This window comes from Mercenaria mercenaria, chromosome 3 (genome assembly GCF_021730395.1).
Source record: "Mercenaria mercenaria strain notata chromosome 3, MADL_Memer_1, whole genome shotgun sequence".
Lineage (NCBI taxonomy): Eukaryota > Metazoa > Mollusca > Bivalvia > Venerida > Veneridae > Mercenaria > Mercenaria mercenaria.
In genome coordinates, this window is record NC_069363.1 from 64,468,125 (window position 1) to 64,489,163 (window position 21,039).

General features: G+C 34.8%; 1 protein-coding gene across 3 annotated transcripts in view; it reads right to left on the bottom strand.

Moving 5' to 3' along the window:
* Nucleotides 1-4,861: 4,861 nt before the first annotated feature.
* Nucleotides 4,862-21,039, bottom strand: part of LOC128555677 (serine-rich adhesin for platelets-like) — a 44,070-nt gene continuing 27,892 nt past the window's right edge. For 2 of the 3 annotated variants that reach the window (XM_053538758.1, XM_053538757.1), the window contains exons 14-24: nt 18,782-18,908; nt 18,438-18,530; nt 17,905-17,954; nt 16,830-17,001; nt 16,332-16,597; nt 13,340-13,506; nt 10,080-10,242; nt 8,763-8,873; nt 7,845-8,207; nt 7,298-7,426; nt 4,862-6,951 (exon numbers count right to left, since the gene is read on the bottom strand). In XM_053538758.1, the coding sequence (XP_053394733.1) occupies nt 6,575-6,951; nt 7,298-7,426; nt 7,845-8,207; nt 8,763-8,873; nt 10,080-10,242; nt 13,340-13,506; nt 16,332-16,597; nt 16,830-17,001; nt 17,905-17,954; nt 18,438-18,530; nt 18,782-18,908 (2,018 nt within the window). In that variant the 3' untranslated portion in view covers nt 4,862-6,574. The other variant, XM_053538759.1, reaches the window with a different exon arrangement.

Genomic DNA, 21,039 nt, shown 5'->3' on the forward strand with positions numbered 1-21,039 from the left:
CAACAACACTATATCTAGTTATATACTGTATATTGAACAGTCACAATTTTATGTTGTACATAATTATAAATTTTATCTTCTTCTTTTTTGAAAGATGTAAGGTGAGATAAAATTCGTATGCAATACAAACACTGCACGAAGCAGGTGTGAACAAATTCTATACAAACCACTACTGTTTTTATTTTCCAGTAACTTTTCACTGACATATGCAATAAATAAATAGCATGTATATTACTGTTTTTGAAAAGCCGTTTCTGTTAGATAACCTTAGAAACCAACGGAATGACAGTTACAAAGAGGTCACCAAAGGTCACTCATATTTTTTTAGAACGTTACGTCTTATAAAAGATTAGCAGTCAATAGTAACTTACCTTTACTTTGATGGTAATAAATGATTTATCAAATTTGCACCATGTTTAAAATTGAAACGGGGAAAAATATAGTTATACCCTTGTAAATGTGTCAGGATACGAGTTATATGACCCAGGGAAGTGCCTACGCCTTTAGTATCTTGAACAATGAAATGGGTCCAATCGCTAAGGTGACTATGTCTTAGACTAGCTGACAAACATTGTAGAATGTCCTTTGTTAAAACGTATAGCTGGTGAGACCAAATATCTTGTATATAAAATTTTCCTCTGGCTACCTTGCCTAAATGATTCGTGTATCAATGATTTGTAAATGATTGCAATTAAGAGCTAGTTAATTTCAGGTATCAGTAAAATCACTTAATGTTTCAACTATCAACCTTCAGCTCAAAATCAGCTCAAACTCTTATAGGCTGGAGATATTATACTTGACTGGTCCTTTTGTCGAAGTTGCCGTTAGGCAATATCTTTGAACAGCAACGTACGAGTCCTATCGCATAGATGCTCAGCCTATGTCCTTTTAATTGAACCTGCAATTCAAAATGTTTGCCCTGACTCCTAGATGCTCAGCGCCTGTATACTATCACATATAGCTTTCAACTACCATATAGGTATAACTCCGATGCCTTAGATGTACTTCGCCAATAACGCTGAACCGTCTATAAGCTGGAACTCTCCTACTATCTCAGTAGTCGACCAAACACTGTCTCTGTCTCAATTTTCCTATGCTCAGCCTATATTTGCTATCGTCTATAAAATCCAACTACCCTTATGGTAAAACTCCTATGCGCTGGCCCTATAGCTCGAAACTTTGTTGAAATTCTGCAACTCTTCTTTAGCCTATGAACTTCAAACGTCTTCTTTTTAATAATTTATCCGCTTTGACAGTGTAGTTGCAATAACTTCCTTATCAAGGTACTGGGATAAATCATTAGTTGAATCCTCGGTGTGTCTTCTTCCATCGCTGGATACAGAATGATCTTTCTGTCATCCGCTTACCTATTTTAGTATTTATACCCTATCAGAGTGAGCTTTGTTTGGTGCTATTTATAGAACTTGTTTCTGATTTGTCCAAATCTGTACAGTTTTTCACAACGGGTACTTGTATTAACAAATAATTGGTTCCCTTCAACTATTTTATACTAGTAACATAATGTGTGATGCTGGGCTTCAGCTAACACTATAATTAACCCAAATCGTCCATAAATGACCAAAGTCCTATTATTAACAGCAATTCAACAATAATTATAGCAATTATAGCATAAAAAGGGAGTTAAGCACCATCTGTGCTTATGTGTTACGTTATCCATATATCAGATATACAAATTATTCTGACAAAATGAAAGGAAAACAATGAATAACTATACTGAATAATTCAATGCTTATTCTGTGAGCCATGCAATAATATAAAAATCTTTATCCATTTAAATGTATTTCATAAAATCGTTTTTCTTAAAGAAATGATAAAATACAGAATTCTCACGGTTTCTGGTCTGTATTGAGGAGTAAATGCATGCAATCTAATATGTGAGCACTTAAATAAGTTAAGCCCTGACTGTTTCAACCTTATAAAAATTTGTCGGGAGCAAATATGTTGTTGACCTGTTCTTATTGGTACCACTTCCGTATGTGCTAAAAGCCTGCTATTCTTCATATAATAAAAATTCAGAGAAACGCATAAACACAATTGTTGGGTTTGTTATGTAAATATTAAGATATCTGTTAAACAAACATGATATATTTACTTTTCTTTTAAATTTGCTCAATGTGAACTGAAATCAAACTATTCTAAAAATCGTTTAGGAGACCTTCCTTGTGCAGAAGTTATTACGACAGTTTGACAATTTGCAAAATTTCTGCCTGGAGAAAATATCGAATTCATCAGACTGGTGTAGGTTGGTTTAATTTCAACTTTAAACAAGATATAAGGTTTCAACATACGTTTTCAGTGTTTACATAATAGACAGAAAATACCGATATCACAAACATATAAGAACCTTTCTCTAGTTGAAGGAGCGGCTGGAAATTTCTGGCTCGAGGGTAACTGTTCAGCGGTAACGAAGCTCTGTCGAGTTAATTGTTGAAAAGTGTCGCTAAAACCAAAACAAAAAATGAAGCACTTATTTGCCCAAATTGACATATCTGCTTTTCACGAGCTGTTATACGGTATATGTATATTTGATACCCTGTGTACAGGAGTTATCCTTACCTGTATACTTTGCGAAAAAAAATTTATAAATGGCAAGATTTTTTTATCAGCTCTTTGATCAGTTATATTTATATATCTATGTGTTTTGTTTAAATATGTAAGAGACATGTCCGAAAATGTGTAAGTTTAAATACTTTTTAAATAAAATAAAAAAGATATCACCCCTTTTAAAGGGCTAAGTGGTAAAACTTCATAAAGTGGTGTACACACTACATTTAACCAAGAGTTGAATAAACTGTATTGTACATCCATATAACTTTTTCGACGCATAAAACTGATTAATTTCTGACGGCAAATCTGTTCCCTTTCCTCCTGGTGCGCGAAATCACCATAACTCATTGGAAGCCAGATGGTACCAAGAACTAAAATATGCTACTGATTATTCCCAAAGAAGATGTAAAGAATGAGTGATTTTGTTGGGAACGTGAATTCCTAGAAAGTGTGTGAAGATATTATATTATATATCACAGATCATTATGTTACAGATATCACAATTTCAGCAAACTACAGTTAGAGAAGAACTGTGTACGATTTTTGAAATATGAAACAAGTCGTGATGAAGTGATATATTAACTAGATTGATATTACATAATACTCTCTAGTGCGGCAAGAAACTATATAGCCCCTTTTCTCTTTTATTTTTCAACATTATACCTTTAACATATATCTAACAATATGGCAGTACCTGTTTTGTTTTGTTTTAAATTCTACCGTTGTTTAGATAGCCTTAGAAACTAACATGATGATCGCCAATGTTTCTCAATATGCTAAGTGCAATTTCTGTCATGTTATACATAATTTTACGGGTGATCCAGAACCTAATTCTATATTAAGAAAGTACCAGACAAGTGTTTGAGAAATTGATCTTTGGCTAATTGTCCCTATAATTTAATAAACTTGACGTGAAACGTTTGCTTTAATGATCGGTGCTGAAAAGAGAAATCGTCCGTGGCAATAACGTCTAGGGTAATCAAACGATATATCAAACAAAGGATAAACTATGTACCGGCGCATATAGCAAGCATTACCAGCGGAGATATAAAAATATATATCAATGTTCCCTTTGATAGTGTAATTGAAGCCATTACTCTAGATGAACTGGAGGAAACATTCTTTTCACAACTAGATGTATCGATATAAGTCTCTTGATACCGACAGACTTTGTGTTCCCGTTTGCAATTGTGAGTTACATGGCGACTTGCCACCTTTAACCCTTTCAAAGTGTTAAAATAATTTGTCACTTCGTACATACCGGTATCCTGGAGTAGGTATAACTTAAAGTGATAACGTAAGTATAATTCCAGTCTGATATATTTCAAAATAGAAAAAGTAGAAATTCCACAGCTCGCTCAACACGACAAAAAAGAAAATGTTGCAGGCTCGGTTTGATTGAGCCTGTTCATGCACTGTAGTTGAAATGAATGCTACCGCCCACGCCCTCTAGCCCCGGGTTGAGCGGTGCACATGGTACCTTTAATGTCTGATATATGTCCTTGTTTTTTCAATGATGCACTAGCGTGTAATTCCATGATAAGCGGCGTATGGTCCCCAGTTGAAATAATGTGTTTGCCCTAAACGAGAAAACAATGGGCAGAACTAAAAAACTAGAATTTAGAAAGGGGATTCGAGGTTATGGAAGACACATCGAACGCTTTCGAACGCGAAATCAGAGTCGCATTTTACATATTTGATTATCTTTTTCTTTTCAGGTATGAAATATATATTCAGTTTTTTACATCCAATACCACGTTCTGATTTTAAGTCTATGAAACTGAGAGAAAGACTTGCTTCACTTAAAGGTGGTAAGTTCTGAAATCTATCTTAATCATGAATGTATTTAGAATCTCTTTCGGCAGTTTCTTATATCATCTATTTGTCCTGCCTGAGGTCCTAGAACATAGCCATTACATGCTGCAAACGATATGACTTACCTACAGTTTAAACATATCTACTCAACAGTAAAACTGGAGCAACACTAAGTTTTGTGAAGCTGTGTCCTAGATGTAGTTCTGCTGGAACTGATACCTCTCTCTGCCTTATTACCCAGTGTAATCTTTTTATTATTTGTTTTGCAAATAGCCAACTAATAAGACAAGTTTAAGTGTTTCTATGAGCACTTTCTCAAATGATTTTCTAATATATTCCTAATGGAAGGGGATAAAACTACACAAATATTCGCCATCTTTGTCTTTATGCTTTGATTCACATTCATTTCTTCTTTCTTTAGATATAAATTAATTATCAAAGCATAAAATACATTCGATATTGAATTAAGAAAAAAAGCAGCAGTAACCAGTTTTTAATATATAATATTTAAAAACTTGAACAGAACACAATCCGCATATTTCATGTATATATTTACATATGTTCTTGAAGAACGTGCAAATTAGAAAATATTAAAATATAAGTATACAGTTTAACAACATACTTCTGAAAGAAAATGGCTAAATAAAACTTAAAATCTCTAAACAAACAAAACAATAACAATAAACAAGACAAACATAAATTAACCCGAGTGTAAATGATAACATGACCTTTATTCTATTATAAAATAACGTTGTTTAACGTGTCACAATAAATTTGTATTTAATGTTGATGCCTCAGAGGTTCCTATACTTTGATTTGGTCATGCGACATTCTTTAACAAGCTACATTAAAGCTTCCATTGGTATTGCACTATCTGCCATCACAGTTTGAAAGAGGGTGCATATGTTTCGCTCACAATTACGATGATACAGTTTGAATAAATGAATTTGCATATGCATTAACAAGATAACAATTCTACAGAAAATATCATAAATTGTGTTGAAAATGAAACCAAAATACTTAACAGATTAACAGATACACTTTTAACAGATACAAAAATGTGCTTGATATAGGACAGGATAATAAATAGATACAATGACCAGAGAGGACATATTGTATATATCAATACAACACATTTAACAATGTAATGCACAACCAATTTGACAACACAATTTCTTGACCCTTTAGTCAACTTTCGTCACTCCAAGCGTTATGTTCAACCTTTATTACATTATATTCGATATAGTAACATCAAAAACCAGCTGATGGCCGTGTCATACTGCTTGGAAAATACAGTATACAAATTATGTATCTAACACCGTGGCCTTTAGTCCAGTCTTTCTTCAGTTTAGTTACTACAGACTGAAGACATTCCGACGAGGTAACAATTAATTTGAATGAATAGCTGGTAAAACACGTGTTAGACCAGCAGAAAGAGTTACTACTATTACAATTATATTTATTCTTCAATCTACATGAGCGTTGTGTATCATCACATTCTATCGTTAGTATAAAAGTAACCTATTACACAACTACATTCATTTTCTGTCTTCGAGGAAGCAAAAGCTGTTTAAACATTAGTGCAGTAGAGATCAATGCTTTCTATATTACTTCGGGCATGTTTACTGTAACTGAAATTTAAAATGCTTTATTTTGATCAGTTGTTTTTCAGTTGTAATACTACCGATTTGCCTCCTATCATTACATAAAAGATGCAATAAACGCCCGTTATGACAACCTAGCTTTTGCAGATCTCGCCAAATCAAGATATTGCTATATCTCGTAGATCAAGATTTCAACAACCTTTACGTTATCAAGACTATCTTCAAAATTAATATTGCTAAATCTCGTGGATCAGGATAAGCTTGATGTTACTATATCTCATACATCAAGGTTATCACCAATCGTTAGGTTACTATATCTCGTGGATCAGGATTATTACCAACTTCTATATAACTATACCTCGTTTTTAGATTTGACGATCCACAGAAATATTTCTTTGGTAACTTATGCTTTCTAATCTACACGAATATTATCTTTGTAGTAGCTCACAACTAACACATGAAACCAATCAGAGCTATTTTCTGATGTCCACTGCCTAACTTTGCGTCCACCTACCGAAATTTTCACTCGTGCTTTTAAGCAAGAAAAGTGTTCAGTGAATTTTGAACAAGCCTTTTGCTATTGTCTCCTATGTAACACATACTCCATCTGTGACATGGATATCGTCCAGTAAAATTTCTATATTTTCAAATGTAAACTCTTTCCTTTGAACTTCAAAGACAATATGATCATATATACCATTGTGTATCGTAGTACGGACTGATCTCCATTGTTCTACCTCTGCGTCTTCTGAGCTCCAAAATATTTTCTGATTGGTCATCTGACTGCCTATAGTTACATATGTTGCTAGAACAAGATCATTTTTTGTTTGTGTCTTTTTATTAAATGAGAAAGCCACACAGTGTGGTATGGAAGTAAATTCATAACCTAACTCAGGCGAGACTAGCTGCGACATGGCAAGGTATCCAAACGTATTGAAATCTCCGCCTGCTTTTATATAAAAATCTGAAAAATAAAAAACAAGAAGTTTAACTGATTCCCTACTTTGTGTACTATACACAAACACTAATTATTTAAATATTTGTAGAATAAGAGTTGTATAGAATAGAAAGTGAATCACAGGTCGTCTAACACGGTATTAATTACATGCTGCAGGTCCTGTTTCATTGGCCCTGTTCAAGGACGGTAGTAGAAATGCAAGCTAGCGTCCTCTAGCCCGAGTTGAACAGAAATCAACATTTACACATGTTACAAGTAATAAACTAAAATTTAGAAACACCCACAGATCTGTACGGAACTTTTAATGATACACAGATTGTAATTTCGTGAAAAGCGGCATATAGTCCCTAACCTTGTTTGCCCTGCATTGCTGCTACTGTAACTTCCGGTGTGATAGTCCAGGTATTGGAATTAAGACCACCGTGTTGTTCGTAGCTACAAGTATTTCCATCATTAAATTTGCAAGACAGAAATTCTAATCCTGAAACATATTAATAAAAGTTTATCAGTTATGTTAATATATATTCGTAAAATAACAACAAAATATCGCGACACTTTTACAGTTGATATAATGGTATGAAATATTACATACTAGTATTCCGATTAGAAAATCGTCAACAGTGTTGTTATGTGAAGGTATTACAATTTTATTCTTACTATCAAATGCCTCATGTCATGAGCTTTTGTTTAGTTTTTGATGGGTTAATGTCACACCGACACTTTTCAGCTTTTGATATTGGGTTTAAAACGCGGCGAGGGCCAAGTGAATCGAAGCCAGCAGCCTTAACCAATCGACCATGGAGGTCCCGTCACATCAGCTTTGTTTATATATATTTCACTACGTCAATGTTTGTTATTTACATTGAAAGTTCAGTGTAACACATTCAGTTGAAACCTACCAACACACTGTCCTGTTGACAGTGAAATGTTGTCGAGACCAAGACCAATTATACCGCCATGTTCACTTAATGATACAAACATTAAACGGTTGTATGTAATAGGCACAGTGACTTCCGTCGATTTCCAAGAATCTTTTGCTGGATAATGACTTGTTATTCTCCAAAGAAGCTCTGATTCATGCTCCTCAAAGTCTTTCTCCTCTATTCCAAATACTGATAGGGTAATGTTCGAGTTGCCACTAAACATAAACGAAAATGACAAACATGCCTCTCCCTGGGTATTGAAAGTTGGTGTCAAAAGCGATGCGTTTACTGGTCCATTGTTTCCTGTCGAATATGTTCTTGTTGCATGCAGTATAGTGCCTGCATACGGAAAAGAAATTCCACTTTAATGAATTATTCTCAAATTACCATCAAGGCTTCCTTAACCTTTAGTCTGCTGGCGGCGTGTGATTCTGCCTTTGCAACCAGTGCAAACCAAGATCAGCCTGCACATCATGGTCTGCACTGTTCGCTATTCAGTTAGTAAATTTTCAGTGAACATCCCTTCAGATAATAAATGGTACTGCCCAAATTTAATTGTGAACCAGTCCAGGATAGGAGTTAATGCTTAACATAAGCAGCGACGAAGATATAACTGAACACGGTTTAGACGTTTATCGTCAGAAAAAAATCAGCCTTGGATTTTAGGCAGATTTATCATACTGATAAGTGTATTAAATTGTAATATAAATAGATACTAAAAACTTTTTTTTCATTAAAATCCGGCAAGCCTTTGAAAAAAAAAGAACTTTAGCTAGTATCGAAAAATGCATACTTAAATACGTCGCTTCCCGTTGAGAGGGTAATGTGAAAAGAAAGCGGAACATGATCACACACTTGCACAAGTTTTACAAAATCTAATGTGATAAACCCTACCTTTGATGTATTTGTCGCCAGGTTTTCTTGTCCAGACGTAACTTCCTGTGGAGATATCTGTGTAACCACACCAACCATCGGTCTCAAAATCACACGTTACATTTTTAACCCCTGAAAAATAAACTATATATGAAGAGCCTTTGGAATCATGGAACAAAAACATGGAACGCAGACAAGCAAAATAATAGTATTTTCGTGGAAAGTAAACGAGTCTAAACTCCTCAGTGGTGCGTTCCATGGCGGTGCCCTGCTGTGCTCGATCTTAATATTTGTTTCTTACTTCCATATCAATAATAGTAATAATAATAATGATACCGGTAATAATAATAACTATGCATTCGCTTGTGTTAATGTATACAGGTGTTCTGCTACTGCGAACGCGTATACATTTACACGTATCCATATTTCAATAATGAGTGCTCTACGGGTAGGCGTGTGCTTTGAATGTGGCTTTTTCCTGTTTGTTTGTTTGTTTTTTCCCTGAGATAACATTTATGAGAATATAACAAAAAGTCTTACCTATTTTGTTTTGCTGAAAGTCATGTATGTCAAGAGGTGGACAAGATGGTCTGACATTTTACGAAGGTAGGAGAATATAATTTACATTCTAGTAACATTAAGACTTAATGAAGGCATGCTTATTGCTATTAGACCTTTCTAACGTAAACGTAAATCGGAAACGGAATACTGAATTCGTAAATGTTATTTGCAAATAATGGTCTAAGGGAGATACTATTGCATTACTATTGGATGAAATTGTCTCCCCTAGACCACAAATTAGCCTAAAATTTTACGAATTCAGTATTCCGTTTCGTAATTACGTTTACGTTAGAAAGGTCTATTTATATTGTATGACCTGAAATTAAATTATTTGAAAATCTTAATGTTTACATTCTTTACTTATTAAATTAAGACATATCCTAAGCCTAAGAAAGGCTAAAAAACGCAATATATATCTAGCAAGGTAATAGCTCGTTATTTGATTTAATATCTTTATTAAGAAGATATCAACAAAGCAACCAAAAGTTTGGAGTGGTTGTCTTGGCAATAAATAAAAACATCCAACTGAATGGACTGGTTTTGTTGGCAATAAATCAAAAACAATCAATTATTTGGAGTGGTTGTCTTGGCAATAAGTCAAAGCCACCAACCGTTTGAAGTGGTTGTCTCGGCAATAAACCAAACAACCAACAGGTTGGAATGGTTGTCTTGGCAATAAATCAAAGCCACCAACCGTTTGAAGTAGTTGTCTTGGCAACAAATCAAACAACCAACCGTTTGGACTGGTTTTCCTGGCAATAAATCAAAGCCACCAACCGTTTGGAGTGGTTGTCTCGGCAATCCAGTCCATGAAGGAAACGACATTAGTGTAGACACCTGGTCGGTTTGTGCTACCGCACAGGTCACCCCAGCTTACCACACCAGCCAACAGCCAACGATCGTCTGTAGTTCTACACATGAGACCCCCGCCAGAGTCGCCCTAAAAGACGAAATATCAAGTAAGATTATGTATTTTTTCAATGATATCTCTTAAGTAATTACTCCATACTGTTTTTGGCGTAAGTATCAATTCTTAACAATATGTTCGCCACAAGCACATGAAACCATGAGAATACAGTACTATGCGATTTAATATAATTTGATTTCAATATTTTATTAAATAATGGCAAATGAATATTAAAAGTGTTTTAGTTTTTTTGCGGTAAGTCACCGGAAAGAGAGTTGCCTTGTGTTTGATAAAAGCTTTGCACATGTTGTCCTTCGCAGTTCTGTGTTCACCACACAGGTTTTACTGACAGAAGGTACTTGTTTTAGTCACAGCTGTGGACAGGGCTTGATCATCCACATAATCAGCAAGCTTATGCTTCTCCCACACATTTTTATGTAATTACTTTTGTGGCAACATGCCATTTCTGTTAAGCACGTCTGAAACAGTTATATATGGCTGGAGATGTACATTCATGTCTTGAGTATCCCAGCAACCATGAATCTACCATAGACAAAACGAAAAAATAGTTAATGAATAAAAAATCCTGAAATTAAACAACTCGATTTAGTAACTGATTGGGCGTATGAACAAAGGACAGAATTTATTTGTCCTCAGTGTTGCTATATTTTCTGGTCCTTTGGCTTCATGGAGTACATTCAATACATGTGAAATTGAGTTCCGTTTATGCCGGTGCTAGGGGGCGTGAGGGATGTTGCACTTTCAATTACCTCTCATAAACAGACTCAATCAAACCGGGCTATTATTTTGCTTGGATGCATTCTATGCTTCCAAAGGATCTTCTTACAGATTTTAATTACAATGAAAGAGAGATAATCTTTTGATAATTTTTAAGGCATAAACAGGATGATTTGTCGTTTCGCTTTAAATTGAAGCATTAAAATACGCCACGATCATGTCTATTAATTCTGAATGCAAACTGTCTATGAATAATGTTGATTTATTTTGACAAAATAATATAACAGTAAAATATGTGAAAAAAAGAAATTACCGTCTTTTCGGTTTCTTTTCAGTCGTTTAATGTAACTTATTTATGTGCTTGCAAATTGCTAAAAATGCACCAAGCGTTTCGTGTTTGCTATTAAAAAGGCAATAATGCATTTATATGCTTAACACTTGACACTTTGCAGACAACATCCATTTTCGTAGAAAACATTAGAAGACATATGTCAAGTTGATTTTATCTATTTATTAAAATAGTGCATCATTTTAATGTTTATTTTGATGCGAAATATAATTATATGTGGGTGATAAATATCATTTTGAAGGGATTTTGTATTCTTTATACATCCTGTTTACTGAATTTGATAATAGTGTTCTGTAAAAGTACATTATACAGCTTCTTCAGAAGACTTAGCTGCGGAAATAGCAAACGAAAAGGGAGATATTATTCAAGTGCTGGCCGCTCAACTTGTGAGTCGTGAGTTCGAGACACGCCGGGATCACGAACACAACTTCTCATATGACACCGGCACCGGCTTTTCCAAGAAGTACTTCAACTAAGATTTAAAGGTGTCATCACACACGAGCTAAAATAAAGTTAATTAATATGTACAGTGTGACGTAAATTTCATCGTAGCTCCGCCTTTAAATCCTTTGACAGGCGGTATCTTGTGATGTGTACATGAAAGTGACTGTTTTCGCAAGTTTTAAGATTATACATGTCATTAGATATAATGACAGATGATTTAACAATTATCGTCCGAATGTTTTCGCAATCAAGGAAGACAATGTAAGGAATAAGTCAAAAATTGTGCAACACGGTAAAATGCTTTTGAACAATTATCGCCGTAATATTAATGTTTCACATGTATGAAATGTGTTTTCTCGGGCGGAATATCGAAAAGAAAATGCAAGAATTAATGTTTTCTGTCGTCACTATCAAAATAGAACTTGTAGAGAAAAGTTTGAAATACCCTCCGTGCATTATTTCATCACGAACGGACACTTTGGTAGAACCACCGACCTTCCGTAAGCCAGCTGGATGGTTTCCTCACATGAAGAACCTCACATGAAGAATTCAACGCCCCGAGTGAGGCTCGAACCCACATCGATTAGGGGCAAGTGATTTGAACCACTCGGCCACGGAGGCCCCGGTCACAATTTCAGAATCCCTCCCAGCCACGCCAAATGACCAAAGGAAATCGGGCATTGATCCAAAATGAAACCAGCGTTTCCCTGGATGACAGTCTCAATTGTGTTTTTTACATGTATGTACAACAAACATTGACATTTTCAAAAACTTAAAATGGATAAGTTTTCAGCAATAACTCCGCAGAAATAGAAGACATAAACTTTAAAATACAAATAGATCTGTGTGCAGTGCTAAAATTGTGTTGTTTTATGTACAATAATAGTAATTGAACATTTTAGCAACTTAAAATTGATGAACTTTAATTGTCATTCAGCAAATAACTCCATAGGATTTTTATGACCTAATATCTTTTCTTGTTGTACATGTAAATGATGCTAGTTAATCACTGAAAATACCACTATGTTTTTCACTCTGAAATGAACCAGAATGCACCAAAATGAGTTGTAGTTACACAAAATTTTCTGGGGTGACCCCCATACCCCCCATGCAGGAGGGGACACCCCTCCCGCACCCACCCCTTTGCTCGTCAAAAAATATCCTTCTGCAACATGCCTTCAGAAAATCCTGGCTAGAACCCTGGTACTAACAAAGAAAAATGTGAATCTTTGAATACATTTTTTACCCACAGACACCATGGACACGAACTTACAAAGAAATCACCAGCATGACGCTTACTGTTTTCTATAATCGCAGTCGCACGTTTTGTATGTATTTTCTATAAAAAAAAGTGTATAATTTTTTCCCTAATGTCACTATCAGTGACTGAGAAATAAATCACCAAAGGTTATCCGCCTTATGTCAAAATTAAATGAGCTGAAAGAGAGGAAGGCGCAGAGAGAGTGTGAGAGACGAGACAGAGACACAACTTATACAATTAAAATGATAATGACGTTAGTAATTTTGAAGGGACCAATTAAGTCTAGTAACTGGACAATTCAACGAAGAAATCCCTTTGAATGACTATGTCACACTTACTTTGCAAGCGTCCATTCCGCTACTAGTATAACCCGCACACAACATGTTGTCTTTTATCCTGTCACTATTGGAATATCTGGTGGAGTATATGTCTTTACATTTATCTAAGTCGATAATTTTTGTTTTAACGTGTCTTAGAAACTTTGGCGTGACTGTCGTATAGTAATCTGCAAAACACAAACATATCGCACTGATATCATCTTCCAAACCTACTGACGTTATTAGATACGTACTGATCTTTTGATAATAACGTTTTGAAAGTATCATCATAACTTACTGAAGTTATCTTCATAACTTAATGAAGTTTTCATCAAAGCGTATATCTACTGATCTTTTTTTATAATAACGTTTTGAATGTATCATCATAACATGCTTACGTTATCATTAAAACGTATAAGTACTAACGTTGTTTTTAATTAGAACGTATTGACGTTATCACCATAAGGCACTGACGTTACGATCATAACGGATATGCACTGATGCTATCATCATACCGTATATGTACTTACGTAATCATCATCATAACGTATACGTCCTGATGTTATCAATTCAGAGTTCGTACTTTCAAATTGTATCAATATTGTGTTGTTGTACACTTTTTCTTACAGCTCTAAATATTTTATCAATTAAATAACTAGCAGATTTTATGATACAACATGACTGGAAAATATTCAACCTTTGCATAACACGTTCAAAAAGATTCCTTTTCAAGAGAGAAGTACGGAATCCTGTTCGGGCCATTTATAATGTCGCCGTCGCGTTTGCGGGGTCGACACACGACAACGCGAAGTGACATAGCGACATTACGAAGTGACACCCGACAATCGCAAACGACGGCGACAATCCCAAACGACAATGTCGCGGTATCCACTTTGAAATGTCGCCTTTCAAAAGCACGATATATCGCGATGTCACTTCGCGTTGTCGAGCGTCGTATCGCATTGTCGCTATGTCACTTCGTATTGTCGCGATGTCACTTCGCGTTGTCGTGTGTCGATCCTGCAAACGCGACGGCGACATTTTCAAACGACATGCGATAATCACAAACGACGCTCGACAACGCGAAGTGACATTTTCCAAATGTCGTATCGTATGTCGCGTGTCGCGGGTTTGGGTGAGGGTCGACGCGCGACAATTCCAAACGATACACGACACGCGAAGTGACACTCGACAATACGAAACGAAATTTTCATAATGTCGTATCGCATTCGAAAGGCGAGATTTCAAAATGGATACCGCGACATTGTCGTTTGGGATTGTCGCCGTCGTTTGCGATTGTCGGGTGTCACTTCGTAATGTCGCTATGTCACTTCGCGTTGTCGTGTGTCGACCCCGCAAACGCGACGGCGACATAATAAATGGCCCCAACAGGATTCCGTAGAGAAGAGAATCATTGTAGGTATCTAAAGAATAGATTGTTTTCGTTCAGTAGGCGCTGAAAAACATTATGCATCATATCCGCAGAAATACTATTATTTCTAAACAAACTGATAGGAATTAGTCATTTTGCTGATACCTAAAAATCACTTGAAGTACTTTTTAAACTTAAGTGTATATTCACATGAATATACTGTTGATAACAATTCGAAATATTAGCAAAATCAAACAATACCATCGTATACGTTTAATCGTTTTACGATTTCAACCCAGTTTTTGAAGACACAAAATAAATTAGTGAAAAAAAATATTATGAGGAAGGATGGAGGAAACTGACAACAAAACAAAATAACGTCGTGTCCTGCCGAAAAATTGTATTTAATACATGCCTGATATTTAGCCATCTTCAAGCAAAAAATTAAAACTACATATACATTCACTTTAAAATGGTATTCACTCGTTTTCTAAACACACAAGTTTTATGTGCATACTTAAAACGATGGGTTTGTTAATAGATGAATGAAATTTTGTCTTTCCTTGACTCGATATTTTTGAAAATGTGACTTGTTATCAAAGGCATGTTGATCTTAATGTATGTTTACTTCACTTAAAAAATACTGTCAGACAAGTTTAAGATATCAATATAGCAGTAATAGGCAGGTTTGTTGTCTCATTCAGTTTAGCAAACTCAATGTCGTTTTGAAAGATGTTTTCATAGATAACACAATAATTATAAATAATGAGCCGCACCATTAGGAAACCAACATGGTGCGTTTGCGACCAGCATGGATCCAGACCAGCCTGCGCAACCGGTTTCTCTAATTGCAATAGGGTTTGAAAGCGAACAGCATGGATCCTGACCAGACTGCGCGGATGCACAGGCTGGTCTGGATCCATGCTGGTCGCAAACGCACTATGTTGGTTTTCTCATGGTGCGGCTCATTATAAAAAATTCCACCCGTTTATCTAATAAAGTATGTCAATGTTTTACATCTCATTACGAAAATGTTATACTTTCATGATATAAAGCGCAAAAAAAATCTCACCTTATTGGGCTAAATGTAGGTAAATCACCTCGTTAATATTATATAAAATGATAGCATCAATATATTTCTTAAGCGATCGTGAATACTAAAGTCATGAACGTTTTCTGTATTAATACATACTTATAACAATCTACATCATTTTATGTTGCCAATTCAAACATTGAGGTAAGTGGGTTAAAATTCTTCTTTGAACAATGTTCTGCGTGAATTCGCAATTACCCTGGCCCAAAATGAATAAAATCTGTAAAATATTGTAAGTGTATGTATGTGTCTTTAGTTCAGTTCAAGTTTTTCATTACACGATTCGTTTGAAAAGATACAGGCATATCCATATTACATGGTGATCTATTGTTTATCAACTGACAGTTTTTTACTTTATCATTTTATTTAAGTTAGTCATCATTACTGGTCAACATCAGACTGGACTTCTGCTCAACCAGATTAGAATGCATTTGACAATTTCATCAAGATCAAAGTCAACACTACTCCACCTTTTGGTAACTGTCAATTTATTTACGCTACTTAAAGGACGGTAAGATAGTAAAGCTTAGATAATTCAAAAGATTTACCTTTCATATCAGACACCCCATAACCAGTAACATAACAAAGGTCTGATGGAGAAAACTGCCTCTTGTCCCAAGGAAGACATATTGACTTGGTATGATTGTCAAAGTTAAGGGGCCGTTGTAAACGAAGGACAGCGATGTCTGCATTGAAAATGTAGTGGTAATTCGGATGAAGAACAACTTCGGATACGTAACGAATTTGCCTGTCAGCATCATTGATATCATTCACTCCAGCTACAATTGACAAGATCTGCGGATTGTCCACCAAACTGAAATAGGTGTCCAAAAGATTTTTTCAACACCAGTTTGACTTTTCTTTTTATTTCATCAATATCATTTTAAGACATGGATATATATGTATTGTGTCGCTTGCGAACATAAATGAACTGAAGCAGAATCTTTCTCTAATAAAGTAAAACCATAAGCAATTCCTCAGGAACATCAATAAAATCCCATTGTCAAAATTCTAAGTTAGAAACATTACTTTTTATGTGAACTTACTCCTTAACGCAGTGTCCAGCTGTAAGTATCCACATGCTGTCTATGACTGACCCTCCACATATTGCACTGTTTCCCGACCGAATAGCCACACTCCAAGGCCATTCCCCTTTACTAGATAGAGAACCTCCTATGATTCTTTTCTTTCTATGGCGCTCCCCTTTCCTACCACATTCTGAAAATATTGACGGCAGATCTCTGGTGAAAGTAAATGCAAAGATATAAACTGCAGATCTCTGGTGGAAGTTGATGCAAAAATATAAACGGGAGACCACTTGGGAAAGTGAACGTAAAACTGTGAACGGCACATCTCTGGTGGAAGAGAATGCACAAATGTATACGAAGGTCCTCTTGTGAAAGTAAATGTAAAAACATAAACGGCAGAACCATTGTGGAAGTGAATGCAAAAATATAAACGGCAGACCCCTGGTGAAGGTGAATGTAAAAATATAACTGGCAGACCTCTTGCGGAAGCGAATGCAAAAACTTAAACGGTAGATCTCAAGCGAAAGCGAATGTAAGTTATAACATTTTACAAATCTCACCTAACTGAATATAGGAAATAATAATGAAGACCTATAAAGGAAGGAATACTACATACGAGTTTTAGGTACGTTCCTAAAAGCAGTGTAGATTGATCACTTACATTGTTATTTTCTAATTTTACAGGTGTAATTTTCAATACGATCGCAAAACTAATCTCACAATCTTCAAATATTGTCATTGTTTTCAGTTCCAATGCATTTAGCAAGCAGTATTAGGGTTTTCGAACAGACGCGACAGTGGAAACGAACATGGCACAATTTTTAATTATCTAAAAACTTTCATACCGAAATGAATGTGGACAGTCAGTAATTCTGGTGATGCTATCAGAACAACCAGTCAGATAATGTAATTGAAACGAATACTGATCAACAAAGATAAGATGTATCAATTATCTTTTCCGCGCCTTCTTTTGGAGCTATTTGTCCCGCATGACAAGGCAAAATCAAAAAGTTGGTATCATTTAGCAAGTCTGATAACTTACGACTAAAACTTAAACGTAAATCAAGGAGACAAACAAACTGAACAGACCTACCTGAATCAGAGCATTGAAGATGAACAATTTTTTGGCCTTGACACGCTGAACTAGAAAATAAAACCACATTCTGTTTTAAATAACCACAATTTTATCATATTAATAAATCTCCATAACAATTTGTATCTTTTATATTCAGCGTCATTATCATTGATTTATGGCGTTATGCTAACTGGTCACTGCGTACTTTTTTAAGTTCAATGATGCTGAAGTAATAGTTGGTTTAAATGCTATGCCCATGATTTTTATTTTTTATACAGCGTAAATTTTTGAATATATGTATAAACATGAATGAAGAGTGCAATATAAATGTGGTATGATGATGATGGTAGTAGTAGTAATAATAATAACAACAATAATAAGCTATTTTTAAACATATGTAGACAATTTAAGTATTTATGACAAACTTTTATTCATGCCTGGTTTGTAATATTGTATCTCTTTTGATTTCTTTTCTCAAATTTTACCGCAAACAGAAGCTACATGTATATTGTTTTATTAACTCTGAGTTGAAAAAGATCAAATCGGGTAACCTCTTGTTGAATGTCAGATTGCCTGATTCCGATATAGCTACAGAGAATAACTGTTGGTCTTGTACCGTTTCTCCCGTCAGCTGTTCCACTGACCTGAAAAAATATATGAAGTATAAAGATGAAAATGATTTACAAGGTAATGGCAAAACGTACTGAATTATTTGGTAATAAAAGACCCTTAATATGTTTCTTAAATGACTTGGCAAACATGTAGCTTTTCAAACAGTTTCAAAAAAGTAGAATACAATTATGGCATCAAATCGACCTAGCAATATTTGTAAACTTAATCATTTTCGAAAGATGTCTGTTTAATCAACAATTCAATAAGGAGCTTTGTTATTTACCTGTATCCAGCAGCTTTGCAAATGTCATCACCCATTTCAATTGTGGCGTTGCCATAGCAAAGAGGGAGCCAGGCACCATTTATATTTACTTGCATGGAGTTCTCGACCTCTATTTGTGATTCTGAGACTGATGAAAATAATAAAAAGGAAACCAACAATTAGACGAAATTATTGACATGTTTAAATGTTTGTACATGTATTTTGTTCGTTTATACACTGTAAGGTATTCATACCGAGCATACCAATAAAAAGGTACTTTTTTTCGTTTTAACATTTATGCACAAATGTACTTGGTCTCTGAGTTATTATCAATGGATCATGGAGTGAAGTCCATGATTCTGTATTAAGTTTGTGCTAGGTGCGCGAGTGGTTAGAGGTGTAATATTTGTCATTACTTTTCCTGAACAGTCTCAATCAAACCGAATCTGCTATTATTTTGCTTAGTTGCTTTCTTGTAGATTCTATTTGTTTAATGACATTAGAAATTTTCTCTAATGTCATAATTTCAAACGTATTTTATGCACTGATGGCGTTAAGATTTTATCTGTTGATTTATTTATTAAATTGGATCAGGGTTAGATATATGTAAGTCAATTACCTTCTTTAGAAAATAAAAATGAAGCAGTTTTTTTAATGTTTTTGTAGCGAATTATTATGTATTAGTGCTCTATTAGGTGCCAATGTCCTATTGAAAAACACATGCTTGAAAACTTACACATAAATGCCATTATATATATTTCATTTGATCAAGATTCACAGTCTTGTCTACTGTCACCACCTTATCATTGTATCTATCAAAGCATTTTAATAAATAAAAAAAATAATAAAAACCTAATACTAGTCAACTATTAAATTTTTCATCTGAAAAGTTTTCAATACATTACACAGACTATTTTCTTTCTAGATTTCTTTTTAAAACTTTGACCAGTTAAATGTCAATATAACCTTTCAAAAGACTGATAATTTTGTCATTTTAATGTATCTGTCTCTAAATGCATAATTCATGCGAATTGCATGTAAATGCATACTGAACAAAATATTTGTTGATTAGCTTATGTATACGAGACAATTCGACTGCGTATAACATAAAATAGAGTTTTAGGATAAGTCAACATCTTATTTTGTGTGATTTTTTTTATCACTTTTTTTTATCGTCAAATTTGCTGAAATTCGAAGCATAGGACAGAACTGATACTTTCTACACTTCTCAAAGTTGATGATACCCTAATGCGTATCTTTCACTAAAATAGTTTACCTTTTTAGACATCAACATTAAATGTAGACATTCCTTATCAAATGAAATAAACTTTACTAAATAAATATGAACTAACTGTGCTTTTAGAACTACATTCCCAATATAAAAAAGACTTCCGGATTTTAATTGCAGTACAAATGTATACTGTGCATAGTTATATATTTATACTGAGTCGCTTTAAAACGCAACGATTTTTGACGTTTGGCCAAAAGTGACTATATGTGCAAACATTTTCGGGTCCGTCTGTGTATATTTAAATGTAGTTAAGCGCAGAGACCGTGATTGCTTATATCAGCAATAAAAAAGTAAATCAAAAATACTCTTATACTTCGAAAGTGCCTTTTCTGCACTCGAATTTATAAGGCGGAGTATTAGTGTCGGGTATATGTTATTTATTAACTCGAAACTAAGTATCATAGCATTCGTAAATGTATGTATAATCCTGCCAAGATTAGGTTCCTTGTGTAGTCCTTGGTAGCACTAGAGGGTCATATGATGACCGAATAGCGTTCGCTATCAAAGGTATCAATATCTAACAGTCTAAGAGTGGAACGATTTCGGTCCGGTTTGAGCCAATATAACAAGGAAATATAGAAACACCCTACATAAACGTATAGTTACGAGTCCGTCCAATACCGGGTACCTAGGTAGCTCTAGATTTTGTGGATAGATCATAAATGATAAACGGTGGCCTGATAGTTTTCGAAGTTAAAATATTTCATTTAGTTTGACCATACCTGAAAGCTTTTTAGACCTACTTCGAGCCCTTACCACCAGAACATACTATACTGGTAAATGCAGGTCTATATCCTGGATACATTTTGAAATCTGGAGTAGCCCTACAAACTGGTGTAGGTCATATACTGATGCACATTAGTATTATGTTCCAGTCCCTACATGCTGGGTACAATCTTCGAAAGTATAGGTAGATGTATCCACTTTACATTTTTTACTGAGAGTCAATAAAGCAGGCCATTAACATTTCTTGCCTTTGACAAATGCA